Source organism: Lepidochelys kempii, chromosome 2 (genome assembly GCF_965140285.1).
Source record: "Lepidochelys kempii isolate rLepKem1 chromosome 2, rLepKem1.hap1, whole genome shotgun sequence".
Taxonomy (NCBI): Eukaryota; Metazoa; Chordata; order Testudines; family Cheloniidae; genus Lepidochelys; species Lepidochelys kempii.
This window is the reverse complement of record NC_136381.1, coordinates 197,153,022-197,179,517: the sequence shown is the minus strand read 5'-3', so window position 1 is coordinate 197,179,517 and position 26,496 is coordinate 197,153,022. Positions and strand designations below refer to the sequence as shown.

General features: G+C 40.2%; 1 protein-coding gene across 2 annotated transcripts in view; it reads left to right on the top strand.

The window, feature by feature from the left end:
* RBMS3 (RNA binding motif single stranded interacting protein 3) overlaps positions 1-26,496 on the top strand; it is a 918,866-nt gene that overhangs the window by 266,199 nt on the left and 626,171 nt on the right. For both annotated transcript variants that reach the window (XM_073333376.2, XM_073333378.1), the window contains exon 4: positions 21,774-21,947. In XM_073333376.2, coding sequence (XP_073189477.1) covers positions 21,774-21,947 — 174 coding nt within the window. The remainder of the gene's footprint in view (positions 1-21,773; positions 21,948-26,496) is intronic.

The window sequence follows — 26,496 nt, the reverse complement described above, 5'->3', positions numbered from 1 at the left end:
GTCCAGTAAATAGCCTTTGGCCAATACCAAATGCTCTAGAGTGAGGTACAAAGAGAAACCACTTTCATTGTGGATAAGAGGAATTCTGTTAGGCAATTAGGGTCTAAATGAGAAAAAAAAAAAAACCCACATGCATCACTTTATGTATGTGACTAGGCCTACTGATTTCTCTAGGACTACTCACATGCTTTAAAGTATGCACATGCTTACATGTGAATCAGGGCCTGGGTGAATCAGGGCCTTACTGGCAAGGCTGATGAACTGTGTTCTCATTGGCACTCCCAAAAGCTGTTAATTATTGCAGCTGAATGCCAATTAAAAATGGTGCCATATTTCCTGGTTTTGATGAGAAATAAAATAAATCCTTTCTGCTCCCTAAAACAGAGAGCCCTACTGGCACGAGAGAAGAATACATACATCAGTGTTCATGGTAACTGGCTTTTGACCAGCCAGATTTGATCCATGCAACCAAATGATCACTCAAAGTCTACATCAGTAAAACTGAATTCTACTCCAGTAACAGAAAGCCACCTGATTCAGGGTGTTTGTATGTTGGTTTTTCTTAACTTTAGGTCAGAGAGTTAATAATACATCAGCCATTTTATATTTTTACAGTTAATTTGGAGTTCTTATGTAAGAATTAATGGTTCATAGGAGCTGATAATTTCTCCAAAGAGCTTTAAATTAGATTTAAAATTCATTTCTCTCTCAAATGAGTTGACATCTTTCATGAGCTGCAAATTCTGTGCAGGTTTTATTGTACTGATTCATCATTTAGGATCTATATATAAAATGGCACCCATTCAGTAAAGCACTTAAATATGTGCTTAACTTTTATGTGTTATCTTTGTTGTATCTAGTCCAGCATGGAGAGGAGATGGCTGCAAAGACAGCAATAGCTCGAGCGGCTTTGTGGGGAAATACGTTCAAAGTCCACTTGAAGGTCTTTTATTTGCAAGGGGATTGACAGCCATGATTAAAACATTGAGCATTTGGTGGTGTTGACTGGTTAATGGTACAGCACGAACTGCAAACAACTGAGATATTGTGGCAGCTGGCCACATGGGAATACTATTAGAAATCTGGGAGCAGTAGGGGATATGTCAATTTAATGTTAATTTTTGATTTTGGAATATGTAATAGAAATATTTTTTCTTTGTTTAAACTGAAAACTGCCTTTAACTGCACTAGATCTTTCTTCGTCTACCCTGAAAAAAAAAACCTGTGGATTAATGCTATTTTGAAAAAGCTTTTGTCCATATGAGAGTGTTGCTGTTTCTGCTCTGTAGTGCTAAAGTTATGAAACCAGCTCATTTATCAGGAAATCCACATTTATGGCTGATCTTTCTCCTATGGGCAAAGTCTTATAGAAATTATATCCATGGTACAGGATTCTAGAGAGTGATTCAGAAACTCTATAGAAAGAATTGCAATTCTCTGTTAAATACCCATTGGTTTTTAGAGTAATTTCTAAAGAACCCCATTGGTTTCATACATTTTTAATTCTGTAAGTCTTTTTCCCAAGTGGTGGTCTTGCAGAATGGTGGGAGAGAAAGTTTGCCATGACCACCAGTTTGAAAGTATAGTCATCTTCTCCAGAAAGGGTTACAGTCGGGGGGTTTGGGGTTAAATCAATTGACGACAGTGAGCTGTAGCTCACGAAAGCTTATGCTCAAATAAATTTGTTAGTCTCTAAGGTGCCACAAGTACAACTTGACACAAGTCTCTAAGTGCATTCTTGCCAGGCAGTTTTTCAAGCAGTAAACTCAAAAATGCAAAACAGCAAATACAAACTGGACAGGAGAGCTTCCATGTTTCCTCAGAGCTTCCTGCCTTGGCCTTCAGCTCCTTTATTGCCAGTCTGAGAGCAACATCCCTCTTTTAATGGTAACTGGCAGAATGTTTTAAAAATTGTTCTTGGGGTTTTCCCCCCCTCATGATGTACAAAGAAGGCCTGAAAGGTATTTTTCCTCCTGTTTTTTTGAACCTTAAAAATTCCAGACCTAGTTTTGCTGCTTGACCTCTGAAAAGTCTCAAGGATATTTATTGTGAGTGCTAATGCCTGAGCTGAAGTGGTGAAATCTTTAACAAAGTCTTTCTTTATCCAGAATGTTAAGTAGTTATCAAAGTTACATAAGAATGAACAAAAACAAACAAAAAAATAACAAAGTCATTGAAACAGCCTGACAAATTCCCTGCCTTGCTTAATGCTCAGCTTTCATGCTCTTGGCTCTTGTGATGTCACCATTCTCTCTAGTTGTCAGATTCTTGCAGCTTAGATAAGACCTGAATTTCTAATGTTAAAAAGAAGCAGAAAACAAAAAGCACACGCTTGCTCTGCCCCCCCCCCCCCCGCCAAAGTAAAGGATAATTTCTTGGGCTTCTCTATACATCATGAAGGGGGAGAGAGGGGAGTCCATTTTTTTCTTTTCTTTTTTTCAACTTTAAGGTATTGAGCTTAAAAAGGCTGAACTGCACTTAATTAGTCCCTAGCTGCCATTACCTCCCCACGCTGCCTCTGAATCCTGCCTGAGAATTATGCCTCAAAACCTTCAGGCTGTTGGCTGGCTCAGCAAGGCTTCCTCTAAGGGGCACCAGCAAGGCAGAATGGAGCAGGGCTTGCAGTCCCCTCCAGCAGACTCCAAAAGATCTGTACATTCCATCTTAATTATTGTTTAATACATTCCATGCTGCATTTTTGTTCTCAACAGCGTGACTTCACAGAGGCTGTCAGGCTGTAACTTATTTCCTGCTTTGCCTCACCACAGTAACCTTAGTAAAATATAGGTTATTTTTACAAATTAATAGAGCGTAAATACAGCTAAAATACATGTGGTTTGGCCAAAATGTCAGAGGTTAGTGATTTAAACTTAGAATGTTTGTGCCATTGGGAATATGAGGAGCACAAAAAATATGTGTTTTAAAAGGGAAATATGCTGGCTGTGGGGTGGGAGTGTATATATGTATGCACATATACACAAATAGTTGAAATTGAAATTGCATTATGAACATTGAGTAACATTCAGTAGACATTATTTTAAAGGAAAGTTTTCTTCCCATCGCTTAGTCCAAGTAGCCTGGTGACAGTGTTCTGTGCGTTGAACAAATATGCAGGCAAGATTGAGGAAAGAATCCTGCCCCCAAAGGTGTGGAGCACCTGTGGAACCCAGTGGCTGGAGAAGTTCAGTATTTCAGCCATTCATGGGTCACAATTAATGTCATCTCCATTGTAAATATTAGCAGATCTTCTTTCTCTCTAGTTTTTCATCTCCGGTTATATTTTAAAAGTACTTAGTGCCTGATAGTCTTATATTTAAGGCTAGATTCTTCAAGATGCTGAGCACTCTGGCTCTGATCCAACAGAGCACTTAAGCATATGCTTAACTATAAGGTCATAGATTCCTAGATTTCAACATCAGAAGGGAGCATTTTGATCATCTAGTCTGACCTCTTGTATAATGCAGGTCATAGAACTTTTCCAGAATAATTTCTAGAGCATATTTTTTAGAAAAACATCCAATCTTGATTTAAAAATTTTCAGTGATGGAGAATCTACCCAACCCTGGGTTAATTGTTCCTATGGTTAATTACCTACATTGTTAAAAAATTATGGCTTATTTCTAGTCTGAATTTGCCTAGCTTTAACTTCTAGCCATTGGATCGTGTTATACCATTCTCTGCTAGACTGAAGAGCCCATTATTAAATATTTGTTCCCCATGTAGATACTTATGGATTGTAATCAAGTCACCCCTGAACCTTCTATTTTTTAAAATAAATAGATTAAGCACCCGGAGTCCACCACTATAAGGCATATTTTCTAATCCTTTAGTCATTCATGGGGCTCTTCTCTGGACCCTCTCCAATTTATCAGCATTCTTGTTGAATTGTGGGCGCCAGATCTGGACACAGTGCTCCAGCAGCAGTCACACCCATGCCAAATATAGAGGTAAAACAACTTCCTTACTCCTACTTGAGATTCTGCTGTTTGTTCATCCCAGAATCCCATTAGCTCTTTTGGCCCCAGCATCACACTGGGAGTTCACATTCAGCTGATTACCTACCATGACCTCCAAATCTTTTTCAAAGTAACTGCTTCCCAGTCCCATCCTGTGCATATGGCCTTTCATCCGTGTTCCTAGATGAATATAATTATATTTAGGTGTATTAAAACATATATTGTTTTCTTGCACCCAGTTTTCAAGTGATTCAGATTTCTCTGAATCAGTGACCTCTTCATTATTTACTACTTCCCCAATTGTTGTGTCATCTGCAAACTTATTAGTGACATTGTTTTCTTCCAGGTCATTGATAAAAATGTAAAATAGAGTAGGGCCAAGAACCAATCACTGCAAGACCCCACCCAGAAACACTCAGAGCCATAACTAGGCATATTTGCACCCCCTAGAGGCTATGCATGGAGGATCATCTGGGGGGGTATGTCACACCCCCCCCCCGAGATTTCTGCCTTCCATTTAACACAGAGCTTTCAAACTGGGAGGTGTATCCCCCAGTTTCAAAACCATGCCTCCTGCTAGGAGCTAGCAGATTGAAAGCTTGGGGGAGCCACTTGGGCCCCTGGTTCTCCTTGCTGTGGGAGCCGGGGTGCTGTGCAGCTGCAGCAGCCCTGCCTGTCCTGCTCCCCGAGCCGGGCCACCTCTGCACGGCTAGGTGCTCCCCAGGTGGGCAGATGGCACATCTCCAAGCAGCACCCTGATGTGCACTTGCCTCTCCCTTAAAGGAGCTGGCGCTGGCTGGCAACATCCACTGGAATTGGCCCCTGCCCATGGAGCACGGCAGCCATTAGATGGTTCCTGAGGTGCTCACTCGCTACTTCCCTGGTACTCCTGGCACTGCTGCTTCATTAATCAAGTCTCATATCACCTGCTCTGTTATCTTGCCAGAGATCGAAGTCAGGCTGACAGGCCTATAATTACCCAGGTCATCCAGTATTCCCTTTCCCTTTTAGCACAACACTAATTTCTTTCCAGTCTTCTGGAGCTTTCCCAGTGCTCCAAGACTCCCTGAAAATCAACATTAACAGTCCAGCAGCTCCACAGATAACTTGCATTCAAAGAGTTTGAAAAGAGATATCTGGATGTCTAACTTTAAAGCTTCTGTTTAGCATGCTCCATAGATACTGGTGGAATAGAACGAGTGTTGTCATCACCACATGATGAGACTATATCATCTGTTTTCCCCCAATACAGACTTGAAATATTTAACATTTCTGCCTTTTTTGCATTATTATTGATGATTCTACCATTTCTATCTAGTAATGGACCAATACCACTGTCAGGATTTTTTTCTTCTTAATATATTTTAAAAACTCCTTATTATCCTTATCTCTGTTGACCATAGAGTTCTCCTTTTGTCCCTTTGCTCCCCTTATCAATTTTCTACAATTCCTAACTTCTGACTTATATTCATTACTATCAACTTCCCCTTTCTTCCATTTGTTATGTATTATTTTATTCATGAGTATTCTCATTGTGTTGAAGTGCCTTGCTGGATCAGGGCCAGTGTTCAGCTCCTTGCAGGTTCCAGCCCTTAACTAGCATTAACTATTTCTGCTTTATTCCTTCACTAAGATCTTTTCCATGCAAGGCTTCACTGACTTGTGCAGTGCTTTTTGTTTGGTTGCCTGTCCTCTTTTCCATTTACAGTCGAGGGTTGTATAATATGATTCCTGAACAGTCCCTCACTGCAGCCACATTGGCTTCTTGTTCTTGTTCTCTATTTTTGAGAGTATATACAATCTGTGGTGCCTTAACTATGGTGTTTTTAAGGTTTTCCTACCTGTCTTACGTGCTGGCTCTTTTTATTTTTAACACTTCTTTTTATTAGGCCTTACATTGTTTTCTTGAAATCTACTATCTTTACATCACTACATTCTAGGAACCTCTTACTTAAATTCAGCATAGCAAGGAACTGTTGTCAAGCTGCTGTTTTTAATTAGTTCCTTTTTGTTGGTAAATTGATGATCTAGGACTGCTTCACCTCCAGTTTCAGTATCCACAGTTTGGAAATAAAAACTGTTTTGTATGCAATTTAGATGGCTCTTTGATGCATGTTTGCCTGTTCTGTGTTTGTTACCCAGCAGATGTCTGGGTAGTTATAATCCCCATGATTATAGAATGCTCTGGGTTTGAGTACCCTGAAAGCTGGTTTGGGATCCTTTTTAGTTCTTCTTCTCTCCCACACCTGGTGATCCACTCTTGTTTCTCCTTCATTTTTCACTGGCTGTGTCCTATCTCAGAGAACATTTAGAATGACTGTTAGATTTCTAATGGATTAACTGAGTACTGGAGAAGCCGAAGAATATTTGTTCTTTCACATTTAAATGTATTGCATAGAGTAAATAAGGTTCTGTGAATGTTTAATTTGAGTGAAAGACCCATAATTCCTTGCAATGTTACTTGTATGAATAAGACATAATTTCCCATTCATTGCCCTCCTTGGTTTTTAAAAGGGTTCTTGAACTCTTTCCAGCCAAACATAAGCCTTTGCGCCAAATCGCGGTCCCAGTGTCAAAGGACGTAAATAGAACCAGAATTTGGTTCCTTCTGCTCCCTTTCCCACTCTGCATTTGCTTCCTCTGCATCATTTCCCATGTAAGAACTCTCCCGTCTGATCTTGAGGTCCCATGTAGTCTTTGGTGTCTCACACAGCATCAAGTGATGATGATTATTTAGGCAAGGTGTTTTCATGAAAGACACTATTAAAAACAGTTGTGTTTAATTTTCATAAGAGACCTTGGTGAGCACCAGAGTAGCATGCAGGCTATCACAGCTTCACACTCAGCGAAAGAGAACCTGTTGTTTTTCTGAAAAACAAGCAGGAATCTGTTCCCCATTCCTCAGTAAATCAATGAGGATATTTTTAATCAAGTTTATTACAACTGTGCCTAAGGACCAACTTGAAGTATGAATTTCTAGTTACTTAACACCAAACAGAAACAGTTTGCAGAGCACTGTAATTAATGAAGGTACAAACAAATCGTTCCACCTACATTAAGGTGTACAGTAGGCGTAACAATGTGAGGAACAAATCATAGCTTTGACTAAGGCTTCAATTCTGCAGCAAGCTTAATAAAAGCATAGAAGTCTCCCATTGCAGTATTGGGGCCTTATAGTGTCTCAAGTGTACTTATTCTATTCAGAAATTTTCTGCCCCTGGCAGAAAATGTCATGGTGTTTAGTAAAATAAGTATTTGATGTCTGCTAAATGATTCTTGGTCAGTGCTTGACTTGTAACATAGATGTTAAGCTAGACTCAATAACCTGTGTATTGTAGTTGGCAAAGAGACCCTGACTTTTTCTCATTCAGTAGGATTATGGAAGTGTTTGTGTCAAGGACATTTTATGGGTATTCAAAAGCAGTTTCACTCAACACTGATGCATGGACTGGATTGTTTTCATTGCTTAATGTAGGGGAATTGCCTGAACATTGTTTTTGCTGCTGTTCTTGATGTGACCAGAAAAAGTGCAGGTTGAGTCTTGAAGTATGTTGCAGACGTACAGTGGGGAAAATAATGTCGTGTTGTGTATCTAAAAGATCGGTCTATTGATAAAGCAGGTGACTAGGCAGACTCTTAGTTGCTCTATAACATTAGATTCATCAAGAGGTATTCTAAAAGTAAGAGATGATGTAAATGTTCACAACAATTAGACGTACTGTACGAAGACACATCAGTAAGAACATTAGGATTCTCTAGCACAGTATGTGTAGTACCTTTGGATACTATAAGAAGGATAAAAGGAATTCAAATTTTAATGAAAAGTTTTTTCCCATCAAATGTCTTTGAAAAAATACTCCATTAAATAAGATATACATATAAGCCCCAATTTAGCACTTTAGTCTTCCCTATTTAGCACACAATTGAAGTTAACCACATGCTTATGTGGGTGCTGAACTGGACCATAATTGATTGAAGGAGAACATATTTATGAGTACTCACCCAGTAAAATGTTCCATTTTTTGATGTGGGTATTACTTTTGTATTGGCAGTATCTCCTACGGTTCCCTACAGTTTGTATAGGGAATGCTGCAAATCCTGTGCTAATGTTGTTTACTTATCTAAAGGAATGAAAAGATTTTAAGAGCCACCACTGTAATACACTGGAGAGAATTTTCAAGTGTTTGTAAAAATATTACCCTTATATAGCTACCAAGGTCAGTGACTGAATATGTTGTTTTCCACTTTATCAACAGCTTTCAATAAGATTAGTGCTCACCAATAGACTTTGCTCACTCAAATCCTCTCCTTTAAGTCATTCTCTCCTACCTTTGTGACTTGTGTGCTCTCCTGCTTCAAGTGGAAGAATGTCTTTGTATAAAAAGTCAATCCATACAGATGAGCTGCAATTCCATGGGAGCGTATCGCACTGAGCAACTATTTCATGGATGTGACTTCTGCAAAAATCAACATTGTGCAGCATACACAGGTTATCTCTGAATGGTCTTAATGTGCATCTCTTGCTGGGATCTTGTCAGGATGTTGTTGGAAACACCAAATATTATGCCTGTTAGGTTAATACATTGTTTCATTACTTATCATTGTAAACCTGGTGCAATTTAAAGAAAAAAACGCCAAACATAATTAAACAGATGTTCATTCAGTAAACAATGTTAGTGTTCTTTATTTTCAGAAAAGAGCAGCTTCATAACTAGTATCATTTAAAGGGTCATGTTCAAGGACCTTCTTAGGTTGCTATTAGGCCTTAAAATCAACTCAAAATACATTGAGAGTTATCTAATGTGGTAGTACTTTCCTTAGTGGTTACTGGAAAAGGGGGGAAATGGGATTTTGCCCTTGTTTCCTGCTTTATGATGATAAGGGGGATGAGAAGTATTTATTTTTTCTTTACATTTTGTTGATTTTGTTTTTATACTGGAAATTCAGGCCCTGTCTAGCCTGGAAGAAACTCTGGTGACTGTAAAGCTAGTGAAACAATGACATCACAAGAAATGAATCATAGAATCATAGAATATCAGGGTTGGAAGGGACCCCAGAAGGTCATCTAGTCCAACCCCCTGCTCGAAGCAGGACCAATTCCCAGTTAAATCATCCCAGCCAGGGCTTTGTCAAGCCTGACCTTAAAAACCTCTAAGGAAGGAGATTCTACCACCTCCCTAGGTAACGCATTCCAGTGTTTCACCACCCTCTTAGTGAAAAAGTTTTTCCTAATATCCAATCTAAACCTCCCCCACTGCAACTTGAGACCATTACTCCTCGTTCTGTCATCTGCTACCATTGAGAACAGTCTAGAGCCATCCTCTTTGGAACCCCCTTTCAGGTAGTTGAAAGTAGCTATCAAATCCCCCCTCATTCTTCTCTTCTGCAGGCTAAACAAGCCCAGCTCCCTCAGCCTCTGCTCATAACTCATGTGTTCCAGTCCCCTAATCATTTTTGTTGCCCTTCGCTGGACTCTCTCCAATTTATCCACATCCTTCTTGAAGTGTGGGGCCCAAAACTGGACACAGTACTCCAGATGAGGCCTCACCAATGTCGAATAGAGGGGAACGATCACATCCCTCGATCTGCTCGCTATGCCCCTACTTATACATCCCAAAATGCCATTGGCCTTCTTGGCAACAAGGGCACACTGCTGACTCATATCCAGCTTCTCGTCCACTGTCACCCCTAGGTCCTTTTCCGCAGAACTGCTGCCTAGCCATTCGGTCCCTAGTCTGTAGCTGTGCATTGGGTTCTTCCGTCCTAAGTGCAGGACCCTGCACTTATCCTTATTGAACCTCATCAGATTTCTTTTGGCCCAATCCTCCAATTTGTCTAGGTCCTTCTGTATCCTATCCCTCCCCTCCAGCGTATCTACCACTCCTCCCAGTTTAGTATCATCCGCAAATTTGCTGAGAGTGCAATCCACACCATCCTCCAGATCATTTATGAAGATATTGAACAAAACCGGCCCCAGGACCGACCCTTGGGGTACTCCACTTGATACCGGCTGCCAACTAGACATGGAGCCATTGATCACTACCCGTTGAGCCCGACAATCTAGCCAGCTTTCTACCCACCTTGTAGTGCATTCATCCAGCCCATACTTCCTTAACTTGCTGACAAGAATACTGTGGGAGACCGTGTCAAAAGCTTTGCTAAAGTCAAGAAACAATACATCCACTGCTTTCCCTTCATCCACAGAACCAGTAATCTCATCATAAAAGGCGATTAGATTAGTCAGGCATGACCTTCCCTTGGTGAATCCATGCTGGCTGTTCCTGATCACTTTCCTCTCATGCAAGTGCTTCAGGATTGATTCTTTGAGGACCTGCTCCATGATTTTTCCAGGGACTGAAGTGAGGCTGACTGGCCTGTAGTTCCCAGGATCCTCCTTCTTCCCTTTTGCAAGTTGAGCTATTAAGAGAGGGAAGGATTTGTAGATAGGCTTTCATGTTTTTTGTTTGTTTTTGTCTATCATTTTGAATGAAGGAAATCTTTGTTAAAAATTCAACACCTCACCCCTTTAATTAAAGTGTTAAAAACTCACAATAACATTCCTTGTACATCCAAGTTGTCCTCCAGGGCAGACCAGAATTTACTTTCCTAATACTTCTTAGGTTTAAAAAAAAAAAAAAAAAGGAAGTCCCTTCCTTTTTTAAAAATAAATTTTCAGGTCCAATTCATATATCATAAAGAAGAAAAACAAAAGAGGACACAAGCTCGGCTAGATAAATAAATCTTTTGCAAGTCCTGTCATGTTTCTTTCCATGTGTAGTTTCCTTTAAGAGAATGTAATGCTCATGAAATGGTCTGAATTAACAATCCTGGAGAATGAGGTTCTCTGTTTATCCACAGACTGTGGGCAGAATGGGTAGCAGAAGCAACACCTGGTGCCCAACGATATGCCTCACCTTGTTGTGAAGAAACTACTTGTACATGTGAAATCCCCTCCTGTGACTTTTTAATCTTTTGCCTCTGAGTTGAGCCTGCCATCAAGTATGCCAGTTGTGATGGGATTTTTTTTTTGGATTTGGACATTTTTTTGCTGGGAATGATCCTGAGCCACAGCAAACCCTTCACATAGGCCACCACAGAGCCATCAGACAGTAACAACTGTTGATTACTATCAATCTGTGCCAGATATGAACTGGTGACTGAGAGGCCTAAAGGCTCCTGATTCATCCCTGCGTTGCACCTTGTGTAGTCATTAACATCTGTATAAAGCAGGTAAAGAATACAACCAAATCACAGTTCTGCACTCAATGGTAGCTTTTTACACTCATTCTTTGCTACTTTGCACTGGTGTAAATGACAAGACAGTGAAGAATCAGGCCCTTGATAGCCAAGTCCCTGAACGAGTTAATCTTCCTGCTATTTTCAGATCCTCCTGCTGATCCCGAGGGCTGACAGGAATCTTTGTTCATTCATATTTCACATGGAACTTTTAAAAGTACAGTAAGAAGCAGAATGCTGAGTCATGCTGAAAATTACAGAGTTCCTAATCAGAAAAGCATGAAAACCATTCCAGGGACATACCTATTTTGGTCTCAGGGTTTAACTGTGAGGGAAATAAATAACAAGACACAATGTATCCATCTAGTTTTAAAATATATTCCTCAAGGTTGACTTGAAAACTCTGTGCCCAATCCTAAAAGTCTTCTGAACATGCAACTCCCATTGGGTCCTTTATCTGAGGACTTCAGCCTCTTGGATTTGCTATCCCTGTGTGTAGATAAAATTCTGGCTACTTTAGTACACCCTAAAGTTTGCCAGGTACAGCATATTGAATTTAAATCCCATGTCTCACAAAACATTTCTTCTATCTTTCAATGTAATACCCAAATGTCACAAGACAATCCCCTTCTTGATCACCCTCCTATGGCAAACAGATGTACCTGCCCCAGTTTCCCTTTTTTCCACCTTTGAAAGGAACATAGTCTCTTACATTGGCAAATTCAATGTTCTTGGCAAATTCAAATTCTTTTAGTCATACAAAGTGCCACAATATGCATATTCATCATAGTGAAAGCAGTTCCTCTCAAAACCCTAAAGTAAAACAAGGTTACAGTGCAGCAGCTCTCAATCTGTTTCAAAGGTCACCATCCCCAGATCACCCAATAAAGAGGAAAATAGGAAGGAGTTATTTAAGTATACTTGGAACAAAAATTTCTAACAATGGTACTGGTCCATTACTAGATGGAAATGGTAGAATAATGATGCAGAAAAGGCAGAAGTGTTCAACAAACAGTTCTGGTTTGTATTTGGGGGGGAAACAGATGATGTAATTATATCATAAGATAACACTTTTTCCATTCCTCTAGTGTCTCAGGAAGATATTAAACAGCAGCTATTAAAGGTAGACATTTTTAAATCAGCAGTTCTGGATAACTTGAATTCAAAGTTTTAAAAACTGGCTGAGGAGCTCACTGGTCCATTAATGTTTATTTTTCATCTAGTCTTGGAACACTGGGGAAGTTCCAGAAGAGTGGGAGAAAGCGAATGTTGTGCCAATATTCAGAAACAGTAAATGGGATGCCCTAGGTAATTATAGACCTGTTGGTCTGACATTGATCTTCAGCGAGATAATGGAGTGGCTGAGAAAGGAATTGCTTAAAGAAGAATTAGATCGGTAGTGGGCAATCTGCAGCCCGCGGGCCACAGGTTGCCCACCACTGAATTTAAAGGAAGGTAATATAATTAATGCCAACCCACATGGATTTATGGCAAATAGATCCTGTCAAACTGATTTGATTTTTCTATGCGATTACAGGTTTGGTTGATTAAAGGTAATAGTTTTGAGGCAATATACTTAGATTTTTTCTAAGGCATTTGTCTTAGTATCCTGTGAGATTTTGATTAAAAAAAAAAACTAGAAAGAGATAAAATGAACATGGATTAAAAGCTGGCTAACTGATACCTCTCAAAATGTAATTATAATTGGGAAATCATCATAGAACAGATATGTTTCTAGTGGGATCCCACGGGGATCCCTTCTTGGCCTTATGTTATTTAACATTTTTATTAATGACCTAGAAGCAAACATAAAATCATCACGGATAATTTGAAGATGACACAAAAATTAGGGGAATGGTAAGTAATGAAGAGAACAGGTCACAGATTCAGAGCCATATGAACTGCTTGAGCTGAGCTCAAGCTATCAATATGCATTTTAATATGGCTAAATGTAACTGTATTCATCTAGGAGCAAAGAATGCAGAGCATGCTTTCAGGATGAGGGATTCTATCTTGGGAAGCAATGACTCTGTAAAAGATTTGGGGGCATGTTGAATAATCAGCTGAACATGAACTTGAATGTTTAAACAGGGGAATCTCGAGTTAGAGTACGCAGATTATTTAACCTCAGTATTTGGCACTAGTGAGACCACTGCTGGAATACTGTGTCCAGTTCTGGAGTCAACAGATCAAGAGGGATGTTAATAAATTGAGAGGGTTCAGAGAAGAGCCACGAGACTGATTAAAGGATGAGAAAACATGCCTTATAGTGGTAGACTCTAGGAGCTCAATCTATTTAGCTTAACAAAGAGAAAGTTAAGGGGTGACCTGATTACAGTCTATAAGTATCTACATAGGGAACAAATATTTAATAATAGGCTTTTCTGTCTAGCAGAAAAAAATATAATGCTATCTAATGGCTGGAAGCTGAAGGTAGACAAATTGATACTGAAAATGAGTACATTTGTAACATTGAGCGTAATTAACCATAGGAACAATTTACCAAAGGTCATGGTGAATTCTCCATCACTGGCTATTCCAAAATCAAGATTTCTGTTTTTCTACAGGATACTCTCTAGGAATTATTTTGGGGAAGTTCTAGGACCTGGGTTATACAGGGGATCAAACTATATGATCACAATGGTCCCTGCTGGCCTTGGAATCGATGAAGCTAATAGTCAATAACCATCTCCCACCCCTGTCCTCTAGCACTCTGTAGGCCAGCCATCTAAAAATTCCAAGACCTGCTTCTCTCCCATGAGCTTTCTCCTGTAACCACAGGTCAGGTCTCGGACAAGAAAGCTCCCTGCAGGAATCAGGGGCACCTCCTTCCCACAATACCTTTTTCCTGGGCTGCTCCTGCAGCCCTCCATTTGTGTCTTCTGCCAGAGAGTTCCTTACAGTGTTCCACTTTCCAGGCCTCCTTGCCTGTGAGTCCTTCCCCTGCTCCTCAATACCTCTCTACAGAGTCAACCCTTTCCTTCTGGGTTCAGCTTACACTGACCTACGTGGTTTTTCCCCTCATTCCTAGGGACTTGTGCACAAGTCTTCCTGCAACTCAGCAGGGTTCCCCAACTCTAGCCAGCCCTTCCAGCAGCTTTCCTCAGAACTCATCATTGCACCCAATTACTGTTCTCCGTTCAGTTTCTTGCAGCTCTTTCCCTCAGACAACTCTCTGCTGCTGCTCCTGTCTCTCCTCTGTTCTCAGTCAGCTCTCACCTGCCCCTTTCCAGTCCCTCTCTTTGGATCCATCAGTTAGCTCCTACCTGCCCCATCCTCAGTCCTTGATATGGCCCAGGTGTCCTCTCAAGCCCAATCAGGAGGCAACTGATGAGTCACAAGTGCACTGCCCCCGCCCCCACACCTTCTTAAAGGGGCAGGTAACCCTGTGTCACCAACAAAGTGTTGTTTAATTCTGGAAAATCTATGGTGCTTCTTCATAAGAGATGCAGAATAAACTGGATAAACTCAAAATGTGCATTGCGCAAGCATTAATAGCTCTGTCCTCCTCGGACAGATTATATTTATGTTGTAATATGTAAATCATAGGAAAGGTTAGAGAAACTCCACCTCAGCTGGTAAAATAAAAGTCATTGCCCCTTTATTTCCTTCCAGGTTAAGTTCTCAAAGTCATTATAGAAGAAAACTCTCCAGTTTCACCATCCACCATCCTTGACGTTTCACATATTGATATTGTAGTCAAACTCTTCTAATTTACTTTTCCAAGTTTTATCTTCCCTGAGGAATGAGACAAAGGTGCCATCCTAACCTGTGTGAGAATCTTCTAGAGCAGCTCTTTTAATTTCTGTCTCTTGCAGTCTCTAGGAAAAACTTGGAATTATGGAAGTGATAATATTTTTGTAATTAATCCAGTCTCTTGTAGATTAGACCCATATTCTGCGTCGTGGCATGGTGCATTTTGAACCCGAGCCAGTGGCACTTCTAGCAACAGCAGCAGTTGCTGCAATAGGCTCTGGCTTGCCCTGTAATACTTTGAGGCCCAAAAGAATATACTTTGGTGGCAGAAGATACTTACTAGGCATACTTCTCTTCTGTAGCTTTGTGAAAAGATACTGTGCTTGAAGAAGTAGCCAAAGGCAGAAGTACTTTGAATATTGAAAATCCTGGGGATTAGAGAGACCTAAATGGATGTCATTTTCTCAGTCCAAGCACATCTGAGTTAATTTTAAAAGTTTAGACAGTGTGGGGTAAATTCTCATGTTGTTTACACCCATTTAATCCCCCTAAAGGTTAATGAATTCGATGCATGGGTGTAACCTAGAGCAGACGTTGGGCCTGTCTCTTTAACATGCCAGAGTGCTAAAGCAAGTGACACAAGTATACAATTGAAACTAACTGGCAATCAGGGATAAAAAAGCTGCAGTCAATTCTGACTTAATGAAAAGGAATTTAAATGATCTGGAAATTCTGAATTACCCTTTGAATATTTTCCTTATAAAATCAGTTTATTGTGCAGTTTTAAATTACAAGGTAGTATATCATAAATGACAGTGGACAGTGCACGCAATATAGTATTAAGACTTTTAAGTCTACATCAGAACTACTGTATGTTGTTTAATGTCCTAGTCAAATTATGTGCTTTATTCAAATGCAAATGGGAAGGAAATGAGGAGTAGCTGCTGTTTCCTAGATCTACTATAAACTGCTTAAAAGGCTGGGGAGGTTGGACTAGTCAAAAGTTTTGTCACTATTGGATGTCTGTACATCCTTTGAAGATTAAAAGTGCTATATAAATACTAAGAACTATTTTTTTACCTCTGTTACCCTTTGAGCATCAGCTATTAAAAGAACTAATTCCTGACAGCAATTAGGCTCAGGGAATAGTAAGAGTTTGCACATCTGTCTCTTCTATCCAAAGATCTTAAAAGCACTTTCTTAAAAGTGAGTAAATTTAGTCTTACAACACTCCTGTGAATTATTATTAGCCATATTTAACAGATTAGGAAACTGAGGCACAGAGAGACAAGGTGATTTGTCCAAGCTTCCAAAGAGTTTTTTGTGCAGCTGGATATATGTTGCAGGTAGAAATGGACAGGAAATTTTTGGGGGTTGTTTTTTGCCTCGTAACATTTTTTGATGAAAACAAAATTTCATTTACATCAGATTTCTACAAAAGTTTCTGATTTTCTTCAAAACACCTGATTTTTTTTCCCGATTTTTTTGGTTGCTGAGAGCTGAAAATTTTTTGGTTCCTGAAAAAACCCCATAAAATTTTTTTCAAAGAGACATTTCCCACAGAAATTTCTGATTTGAGGAAAAGGCCAGTTTTCGTTGAACACTTTAACCAGCCATTTTGACCAGCTCTAATTCCAGATGTCTTGACTCCTAATCCTGTGTCTTAAAGCCATGATCATCTTTGCTCACTTCTGAACAGAGTCATGCGATGCTCAGTGTATCCCCTGACACCTTAATGTTGGTGGTCAGGGTGGATGCCTTTCTTGACTGCCTGATAATCAGATAACAGCAAATTATCAAAAGATCACATGGAGGCTGATTAAACTGGAAATCTCTTTGCATGTTGGCTCTTTCTAGAGATTAGCCACTGAGATGAGAGAAGCCAAAAAAAGTAACTCTCTTGTCCCATCATGAAACAGATTGGAGAAAATGGAACTCCCCCTATAACAGCAGTTTTTATAAACCTTCCTCCCACATCCTGGATGAGATGTTTTTTAAAGAGCTTCTATATTTAATTTATCTATTGAGATGTTTTACAATGCTCACAACTGTAACATCTTAATGTCTTACCACTTCTGAAACCAATAACAATCTGGATCTCTTTGGACTTGACCAATGCAATTTTACCCCACTCAGACCCATTCAGAATGCTACCGCTAGATAATATTCCTCGCTCATTGCTTTGATTATGTCACCCCTTTGTTTGCATTCCTACACTGGCTCCCCCTTTTATATCGCATCAAAAATAAGATGCTTATATTCATTTTCAGGGCTCTTCACAATCAATACCCACCCTACCTATCATCCCTTATTTGATACGGAGCTGTTGATGCTCGCCTTCTTATGATGACAGCCTCTATTGCCCGCTTGTTAAATTTTCAAACCTGCTTTCTCCCACATTGCCCCACATGCTTGAGAGGAACTTCCCATAAATATCCACAAAGGTACCTCATTCTCCACCTTCAAATCCCTCTTCAAAATTCTCCTTTTCCGTGATGTATACAAAAAAACTTGATAACAACTAGGCTGCTGGTGTGCAGAGACGACTGCCTATCTTGTTGACCAATACTGTCTTATTATTTCCTTGTACACCTCCATCTAGTTGTCGCTTGTCTTATACTTAGATTGTAAGCTCCTTGGGGCAGGGGCTGTCTTTTTGTTCTGTGTTTGTACAGCACTTAATACAGTGGGTTCTGGGTTCAGAACTAGGTCTCCTCAGATATATGGTAATATGAATAAATAATAATAATTAGTAATAAGGTGTGAGTTGATCTGGATGAGGTAAAGGGCTTTTAAACAGTAGCAAAATCTCAGGAAGGGGTTGGGGCAGAGACAGTGCGTTGGTGGGGCATGCAGGTCAAGTGCCCCCACTCCCAAAGCAGCTGGCCAAGCAGGAAGTGGAAAGGATGGGACCAGAGCTGGAGTGGAAGGGATGGGGCCAGAGCCTCTTCCGGCCACACTGGGACATTGCCTGGTGCAGCGCAGCGGCTGCCTGGGAGAGCGCCTGGCTGCGGTGGCAGCAGGCTACTCCCTGCCCAGGCTTGGCCACTGGGGACAGTGGCTGAGTGAGCTGGAGTCCCCTCTCCCTCCACCGGGCACATTCAGCCCCTGTCCCCGGCAAACTGCCGCTGCTGCCCCTCCCCAGCCAGGCTGTTTTCCAAGCAGCTGGCTATGCTGCACAGAGCAGCGAGCAGCTCCGTCCCACACTCTGCCCAGACCTGGCTGCCAGGGAGAGCAGCCAAACATACTGGGGTAGGGGGATGGTGAAGCGGGAGGACAGAGCCCCTCCCCTCCATAGGTAAGGGAGGGCAGGGAGATTGTGGGGGCCCCAGGCTGGGGAGGAGACACGTGGTGCGGTCACGTGTCCGCCCCTTTAGCTTGTGACCCCCTAACATGGGGAGGCACCAGTTGTCTCTGGACCATTGGGAAGATTCTAGATGGAAGATGTAACAGGGAAAAAGAGAGAGAATCTCTAGGGATGATACAGTTTTTCCTCATTCTGAACATTAGTGTTAGGAGAAGGTGACTCTTTCTGAGGTTCTTCACCATTGTCAGATGACAAATGTGGATGGGAGAGTCTTTACTGGGGAGATGCAGAGCATGGGAAATGGAAATCTCAGTTGAGTTTTGCAACTCCACATCTGCAGGGTTTTTTATTTTATGTCTTATGAATTCTGAAGGGCAGGGTCTGTCTTTTATTGTTTGTGGTGTTGTCAGCACTTAAGATTTTATTGCACATTTCCTGCTAGTTGGTATGTTTCTATAAGAGAATGTCAGCTTTCATTTTTTTTTAAAGTAAGTTTCTAGACATCATGGTTGCAGAGAAAAGCAGAAAAATGTGACCCAAGTGACCACTAAAGGCAAATCAAAAGAACCCCACATTCGTTGTTTAAATATATCGTGATTTTTTTTTTGAGGCTTGTCTCTGATTTTCAAACTGTTCAGGTATTGGCAGTTCTTTGTATGTTTGTACAGTGCCCAACACAACAGGACATTGGTTGCTGCAGTAATGCAAATAAAAAAATAATAATCTGCAACTGCCAATGTCTTTTTATTTTCCAGTCAGCCACAAATATTATCCACTGGCCTGTACAGTCCAGCTCCATCAGACATAATGGCGAGTAGGGAAAATCTTGATGCTGTACAGTAACACAACATAAATAGAATATTCTATAGAGGGATGAACAGTCTTTCTGCTCATTTTTAAGGGGATTTAATTAACAGTCAAACTTTAATATCTAACATCTACAAATGGCAGAGACCAAGGTATAAGGAAGCATATTATAGCTGGCTGGCTGGCTTGGTCAAAACAAAACCCAACCCTTGTCTTTCATATTGAAGCAAATCTACCAGAGTGCATAGAGAAAGATTTGTCTTTGAGGGATGATGTGAAAGATAAGTAATATGTCAAATAAAAGAAAAGATATTACATTTTTTGTTCCTTGGGGAAAGGGTTTTAAAAAAAGAACTTGAGTCTTTCTAGCCAGAGCTGCTTTCCTTTGACTTGCCATGATTTAGATTCATATAAAAAGATCTATTTGAAAGAAGCTTCTTTAACTATAGGGGCAGGTTTTTTTTTCCCAAAGCCTTTTGTAAATGAACAAAGTAACCACTTGTCACATACACGGACTAATGAGAGTTGAGTGTGGGTTTTAGTGTTCATTCATATGCTTTGTGTTCAGCTAGTCGTAAGTTAAATCTTTAGAAATCACACCACAGGAATCTTTTACGTGGGAGTGGGGGGAAGAGAATCTGTTGAGATACTGAGAACTGTTGGGCGGAAACTGCTCTTTACAGGCTTCCTAATCTGCAGTTCAGGAAATAAACACACACAGGAAGTCATTTAGCCTTTTTGTGAACTTATAGTTTATACAATGTCTGATAACCAAAGCATTCTTTGTATTTTTAAACTTTTAAAAATAAAATTATATAAATACAGTATGTGCTATGGGTGCCAATATGCACTATAACTTCCAATTTGTACCAGCCATCTAAATATGGTATTAAAATGGGAAAGATGATTAAAACTGTCCACATCACCCTCTCTATGTTTTCCCTTCCTTCCCTTGTCTTGCTATTTAGCTATTTCCCCCTCCCCAACAAAACCCAGAACCAAAATATTAACAAAATATGGGACAAAATGTGTCTTTTTCAGACCATCACTCTGCTGTGTGTTATATCCTTTCCCCTTACCCTCTGTCTTGTCCACTTAGGTTGTAAGCTCTTTGGGACAGGGACTGTCTCTCATTCTGTATAGTGCCTACCACAAAGGGGCCCTGATCTTGGTTGGTCCCTAGTTGTTGCAGTTATAAACATCATAATAATAAAGTATTACTGTCCTCTACACAACTATATTAAATTATTTTGATGTTGAAGGGAGTTTATATTCTGGGAGTTTATATTCATGATTGCCTAATAATGGACATGTACTTAATACAATCTATATATAAAATATAATCTGTGTTCTTGAAAAAGGTGGTTAAAAGTAAGTTAAACTGCATTCCTCAGAGTGCAATTTATGATGGCTCCATCTAAACATACCCCAACTACTAGGATCACCATTTTAACGCTAATTTAGTATGTCCTTTTGACTTAAGCCATATTTTCCATTTTCCTTTATGATATATTGGTTTTACTTGAAGGCACATTTGTAAGGATTTCTAAAGAATGTTGAGTTTGATTTAAAAAAAAAAACAATAAAAAAACAAGATCACATCCTGTTCCCATTAAAGTCAATGGGAGTTTAGCTGTTGACTTCACTGAGAGTAGAACTGAGCATATCAAAAGTAAAATTCACTGGTGTAATTTGAATCAATGAGTGCCAAATTTAATTTCCTTTCCCCTGTGAAGGGGAAAAAACTGTAAGGAAGGAGAGAAGAATAAAATGAGAAATATGTTCAATATTTGAATTGCTTTGGAATCCTGGGCAAATTATTTGGTCAAAAATGTATCCTGTTTTTTTTGAGGGGAGGGGCAGGGGGGAGAGAGAGAGAGAAGGGAGGAGAGATGGACTGCAAAGGCTGAAAGTGATTTTATTTGTTGTCTACAAGACCAGCGCTTATCAATTAAAATAGTTCTGAGGTATATTTTAGAGTGGAAACAGCATTCTGTAGTAAAAAGTTTAACATACCAGGAAAGAACATACATGATTATGAGTGCATACACAATTTGGGTTAGTTTCCCACATCTTGTAGATGAAGTATCAAGTTTATATTTTCAATGGGTGTGGTTGACGGTAGTAAATATATTATGGCCATACTTTTCAAAAATGGCAACTAATTTTGGGTGGGTCAATTTTTGGGGGCCCAGTTTAACAAATCTTTGGTCCTAAAGTCTGTTGTCTTTCGTGGGAGATTGCAATTTTGTAAAATTAGGGACAGCTTTGTAATATTTTGCCTTGCCCCAACCCATCGTATTTTTCCTAGAAATGGAATCACAAGATCTGAGGAAACTTTCTGAGCACTGGTGCCAGATTATTCACTTTGAAGCTGCCTTAATTAGTCATTGGTACAGTAGATTTCAATTTTCAGTTCTTACCACTGAAAGAAACAGGAAATTTCAAGTATCAATCTTGTGAAGTAACCTTATATGTACATTTCAAACAACTCCTCAAATCTCTATCACCATTACATTCTCCTCTTGATGTGTGGCCCAGTCTAAATTCCAAAAAATCATTTAGTCTTCTATATTTACTGTAGAACAGTGCTACAAAATGCCTTTTATTTTTTCATCCTAAAAGGGTGCCTCTTTCACTTTCTTAATGGGAATGCTCCTCTTTGTTCACAGATAGCGTGCTGATATGTGTGTTTATTAAGTTTAGTAGGACTGTTTGTAATATATTCTAAAAACTATTTTTATATTGCATTTTTCTTTCTTTCTTGATAGTCCAGCTCCACAGTGAGAACGTACCAAAACAGTAAATCAAGAGTGACCATGAGCCCTGGCTTTAGCTCACAATGGAACAGCAGCCAACCTGCTTGGAACACATACACCTTTCCAAGAGCAAGCTTGCACTACCAGTCCCATGCCAGCTACACTTACTGTGCTGGACACCCTGCTGTAAGTAATTAGCCTTTTATGTAGCTATATGAATGCTCTACGTTATTCCCCAGAAGGCAGAAGTTCTCAGTACCACAGTCTGACAACTCAGTGGACTATGTCTGTGTTCAGTCTGTCCCAGTGTTGTTAGAAATGTTTGTTCCCCAGCTGGATTAACTGAAAGCTTTGGAGAAATTTCGAATGATTCTAAGACAGAAACAGATGTGAATTTCTTATTGCTCACTAGAAATGTTTATAAAAATTCAGTTTAGCTTCATATTAAACTATTGTTATGAACGCTGGTTGCAATTTAGGGCTGTGGGGGGGATGTGTGGAAAATTATTTGTTGCTCCCTTCTATTTTCCTTGAGGGTTGCTATTAGATAATTGAATTCTTTTTTGCTTAGGAGAGCGTACATTTTAAATTATGTGGAGGAGTCAATAAAGCTGGGTGTCTCTTGTCATCATAATAGGTTTTGCTAATATTTATTTATTCATCATCATCTCTAGTGAACACAGTCTACCATCACTAAGCTAAGCCTGCTCTCCTTTGTAGTTTTCATGAGCAGGTGGCTAAAAGAGGGGGAGAGAAAGGAGGCGTGTAACTATTATTGCATGTTCTATTTTGACAGCTGTGAAAGGGTCACAGTTGATGGCTATTAGAATCGTATTTGCTCATTTCTGAAAAGCTAACTGCACATAAAGCCCAGTGGCTCTTTTAATTTCGGCTTCAGGAGGTCTTCAGGTTTGAGCAGAACAACAAGGAGAAATCTTGCTAGTGTAAGCAGTCTGTCCTTTCTTTGGCTCTGCTCTTGTCTTTGGTCTCTTTTAATTTTGGGACTTCTTTAGAAATTCTAAAGGGCAACGTTTTAATATCTTAACACTGTGCCACTTATAGCTTAGGAAGCTTTATCATCCTCTTGTGCCTTCTAATAGGAAAATTTAAAAAAACCCTAATTTATTGGAAGGTGCAACTTAATTTACAGGAGAAAATTTATGATGTGTGATCTGAAGACACTGTTGCAAGATTTGCATGATCGATTTAGATTTAATGTTTTGTCAGCAAACTTTTAGCCAAAAAGTTGCTTAGAAAATGTCTGACATAATAATTGTGATAAATGAGAGGAATTCTGCAAATCTGACTGCTTTTTAAAATTATTGAGATATCATAAATCTCTGTAGATGCTGCTGTTTGCTATATTCCATTGTTCTGGGTTTAAGGAATTGTAAAAGTTGTTGCGGGAGAATGCTGGGGGTGGGGGAAAGGGAACACAGCTGGAAGCCTGTTGATCCTTCTGATTTAGAATGTTCTCTTAAATAAAGTGTCGTTGTAAAGATTTATTTTATATTCCATAGGTATTCAAACTGTCTCTACCTCTCAAACTTTGATTAGTGATCATCATAAAAAATGCTTGTGAATTAAACCTAAAGTCTGATTATGTACTGTACAAAAGGCAGACAGGCAGAATACTACCCTACCATTAGATGGTGTAAATTCGCAGAATGTGGCTCTTCACCCTGCTACCATAGGTAGCAAAGTAGCAAGACAAGGTGGAGGAGGTAATATCTTTTATTGAACCAGTTTCTGTTGGTGGGAGAGAAGTTTTTGGGCTTACACAGAGCTCTTCTTCAGGCCGCCTTGTCTCCCTAATATCTTGGGACGGATACAGCTACAACAACACTGCATATGAAGCAAAATGTCAGCCAAGGCATGAGAGCCTTTTTAGACCATTCTGCAGCTGCTCCTTCCTTTTTTTAAAAAAGAAAAGGAGGACTTGTGGCACCTTAGAGACTAACCAATTTATTAGAGCATAAGCTTTTTTTTTGAGACGAAAGTTGGTAGTAACTCAATTAAAATCGCTTTAGTCACATGTCATTTTGTCCTAGTCATCAAGGCAAGAGACTCTTATATGTGGTTATTTGAAGCAACTCTTCAGTTTTGAAAGCCAGTCCAGCCAAGTGCTGGGTTGATAGCGATTCAGTACAAACAGAGTTGTGTAAACAAATGCCCTGATTAGAAACACCAAAAATAAATAAAAGGAGTACTTGTGGCACCTTAGAGACTAACAAATTTATGTTAGTCGCTAAGGTGCCCCAAGTCCTCCTTTTCTTTTTGCGAATACAGACTAACACGGCTGCTACTCTGAAACCGAAAATAAATAGTTAAATATAAGAGAAGGCAACCGAATTGTTGTTTGCATTTAACTCTGCCTTTAGCATCCACAGTTGTTTCATAAAGCTTCTACGGTGCTTTGGCTGAAGTCATCTCTGGCATTTTGTTGTGATGCCAGCTCACCAGTTAGCTGGACTCATTCCATGAAGTGTCAGCAGCAGGCTACAAGGGGTTAGATTGACAGTTGGGATAACACTATATAAGTGCCATTTCTTGCACACAATTTTTTTCTCTATTCCAGCTCTTCACTGTTAGTGCCCCTTTATTTGTCTGCATATCTCTGAGAGTTTCCCCCACTGGCCCTATGCCAACATCAGAGTTCTCTTTGAACATACATAATTGGGTTCTTGTGGTGTCCTCTGTGTTGGTTTTTGCCTAATGTTTCATTTTTTGGGGTGGGATGAGAGTGTTTTCAAAGTTAGGAATAGCAGCCATGAAGGAAAACTTGTTGTTCTTCTTAGAGTGTCCTCTGCATGGTCCCACTCGCAAGATGCACCCATGGATGCGGCTCTGATGGTGATACCTCATAGCTGTGCTTGTTGAAGCATTCAGTTGCACTTCCTAACACCTCACCTCTCCATTCCTGAATGTTCTGAGCGTGAAACTATAAAAGGGGCCACCTCACTTCCTTCCAACCACAGCAACAGAGGGATGTGAACCTCTCTGGGTCCATCACACATGGATTCTTGTTTGTAAGAGAAAATTGTACGTTAGTGCAATATTCTTCTTAGGCATTAGTTCTAGTGTGAAGGTTAGTGTGTCTGGTTCATCTTTATTTTTAGAAGATAATTTTATTTCTTAGGTTAGATTAGTTAGTTTGGAGTTTGTTTCTGATCACCGGATTCATGGCAGATCCAAAAGCTAAAAGATGTGGCTTCAAGAGCTGTATCCCTTGCCCTGCAGTCTTCACCACAACAGATGTCCATAACAGATGCCTGTCATGCCCTGGAGAGGGTCACTCTCCTTCAAGGTGCTCGATTTGGAGCACTTTTACCCCGAGGGCTTGCAGAGAGCACCAGAATAGGCTATCATCTGGGGACATGTTTTACAATTCCACAAGTTGATAAACAGAATGACGACAATGTTGAAACTTACTTTGGTCTCAACAGAAGAAACCTCCCACCCTGTTTTTGACATGGAGCTAGTAAACAGGAGCAGCAAATAGGAAGGTTTGCGATGGAGTTCTCCAGGTGAAAGAGGAGTGACTATGTGACCCTTGGAGTGAGTTTGTTGTCTGTTAGTGTGTTGGTTGTTATGTGCTTGCTTGCTTGCTGTGCCTGCTTAATTTAAGTTTATAGTGTGGTCTGCTTGGGGGGGCTGTGTACTGGGCCTAGTAGGCAAGGCTGAGAGCTTCCTAACAAGGCTCTAGCCTGTCATTCTTTGATCTCTAATCCCTTTAGGATCCCTTGGGAGCAGGGCTAGCTCAGGGAGAACAGGGGTTTAAAAAGCCAGTTCATAAGTGACCAGAGGAGCTAGTGAACAGGGGCAACAAAAGGGAGTTTTGCAAGGGAGTTTAGAGAGGCAACGTAAGAGCCAGATATACCTAACAAACATTCTCTATACTTAGGCCAATTACCACCCCCCAAAAGGAAAAAAAAATCCATGCACAAACAAACAAAAAATGGTTCCAGAGTAAAAATAATGCAGGAAGAAGTGCAGCAGCAGAATGAGGTTTATTTATTTATTTAACAGAATGATCCAGTTTTTTGCACTCAATGCAGTATGTCTGATTACCTGCCTTGTGGGCAGGTGCCAAATGTGTGCCTTGGCTGCAAGCAGCTCATGACCCTCAGTGACCAGTTCAGGCACTCTCGAGACCAGAGTGGGTGAACTGGAGGAGCTAAGGGAGAAAGAGAATTACATAGACAAGACTTTCTGGGACACAGCAGAGTGTTCCCGTCCACAGTCTGACAACCTCTGTGCTGCTGAGGAGGATGAAAGTTTCAGGGAAGGAGAACATCAAGCGGGAGTGGAGGGAAACGATCCCATAGTAGGGGCTATCCTTCCAGATGATGCTGTGGTATGCTCTTGCACTGAAAATACCCCTCCAAGGGAAGGAACACCAATGATTAGGAAGAGACAGCTAGTAGTAATAGGGGATTCAATCATTAGAAATATAGATAGTTGGGTTTGTGATGGCCTCATGGTGAATTGCCTGCCAGGTGCAAAGGTTGTGGACTTCTCGAGACATCTAGTTAGACTTATGAACAGTTCTGGAAATGAGCTGATGGTTGTGGTATATGTAGGTATTTATGACATAGAGAAAAGTAGGAGTGGTCAAATTTAGGCTACTAGATAAGAGACTAAAGGCCAGGTCCTTCATAGTAGCATACTCAGAAATGCTCGCAGCTCTGACTGCTAGAAGCTGGGACTGAATGACAGGGGGTGGATCACTTGA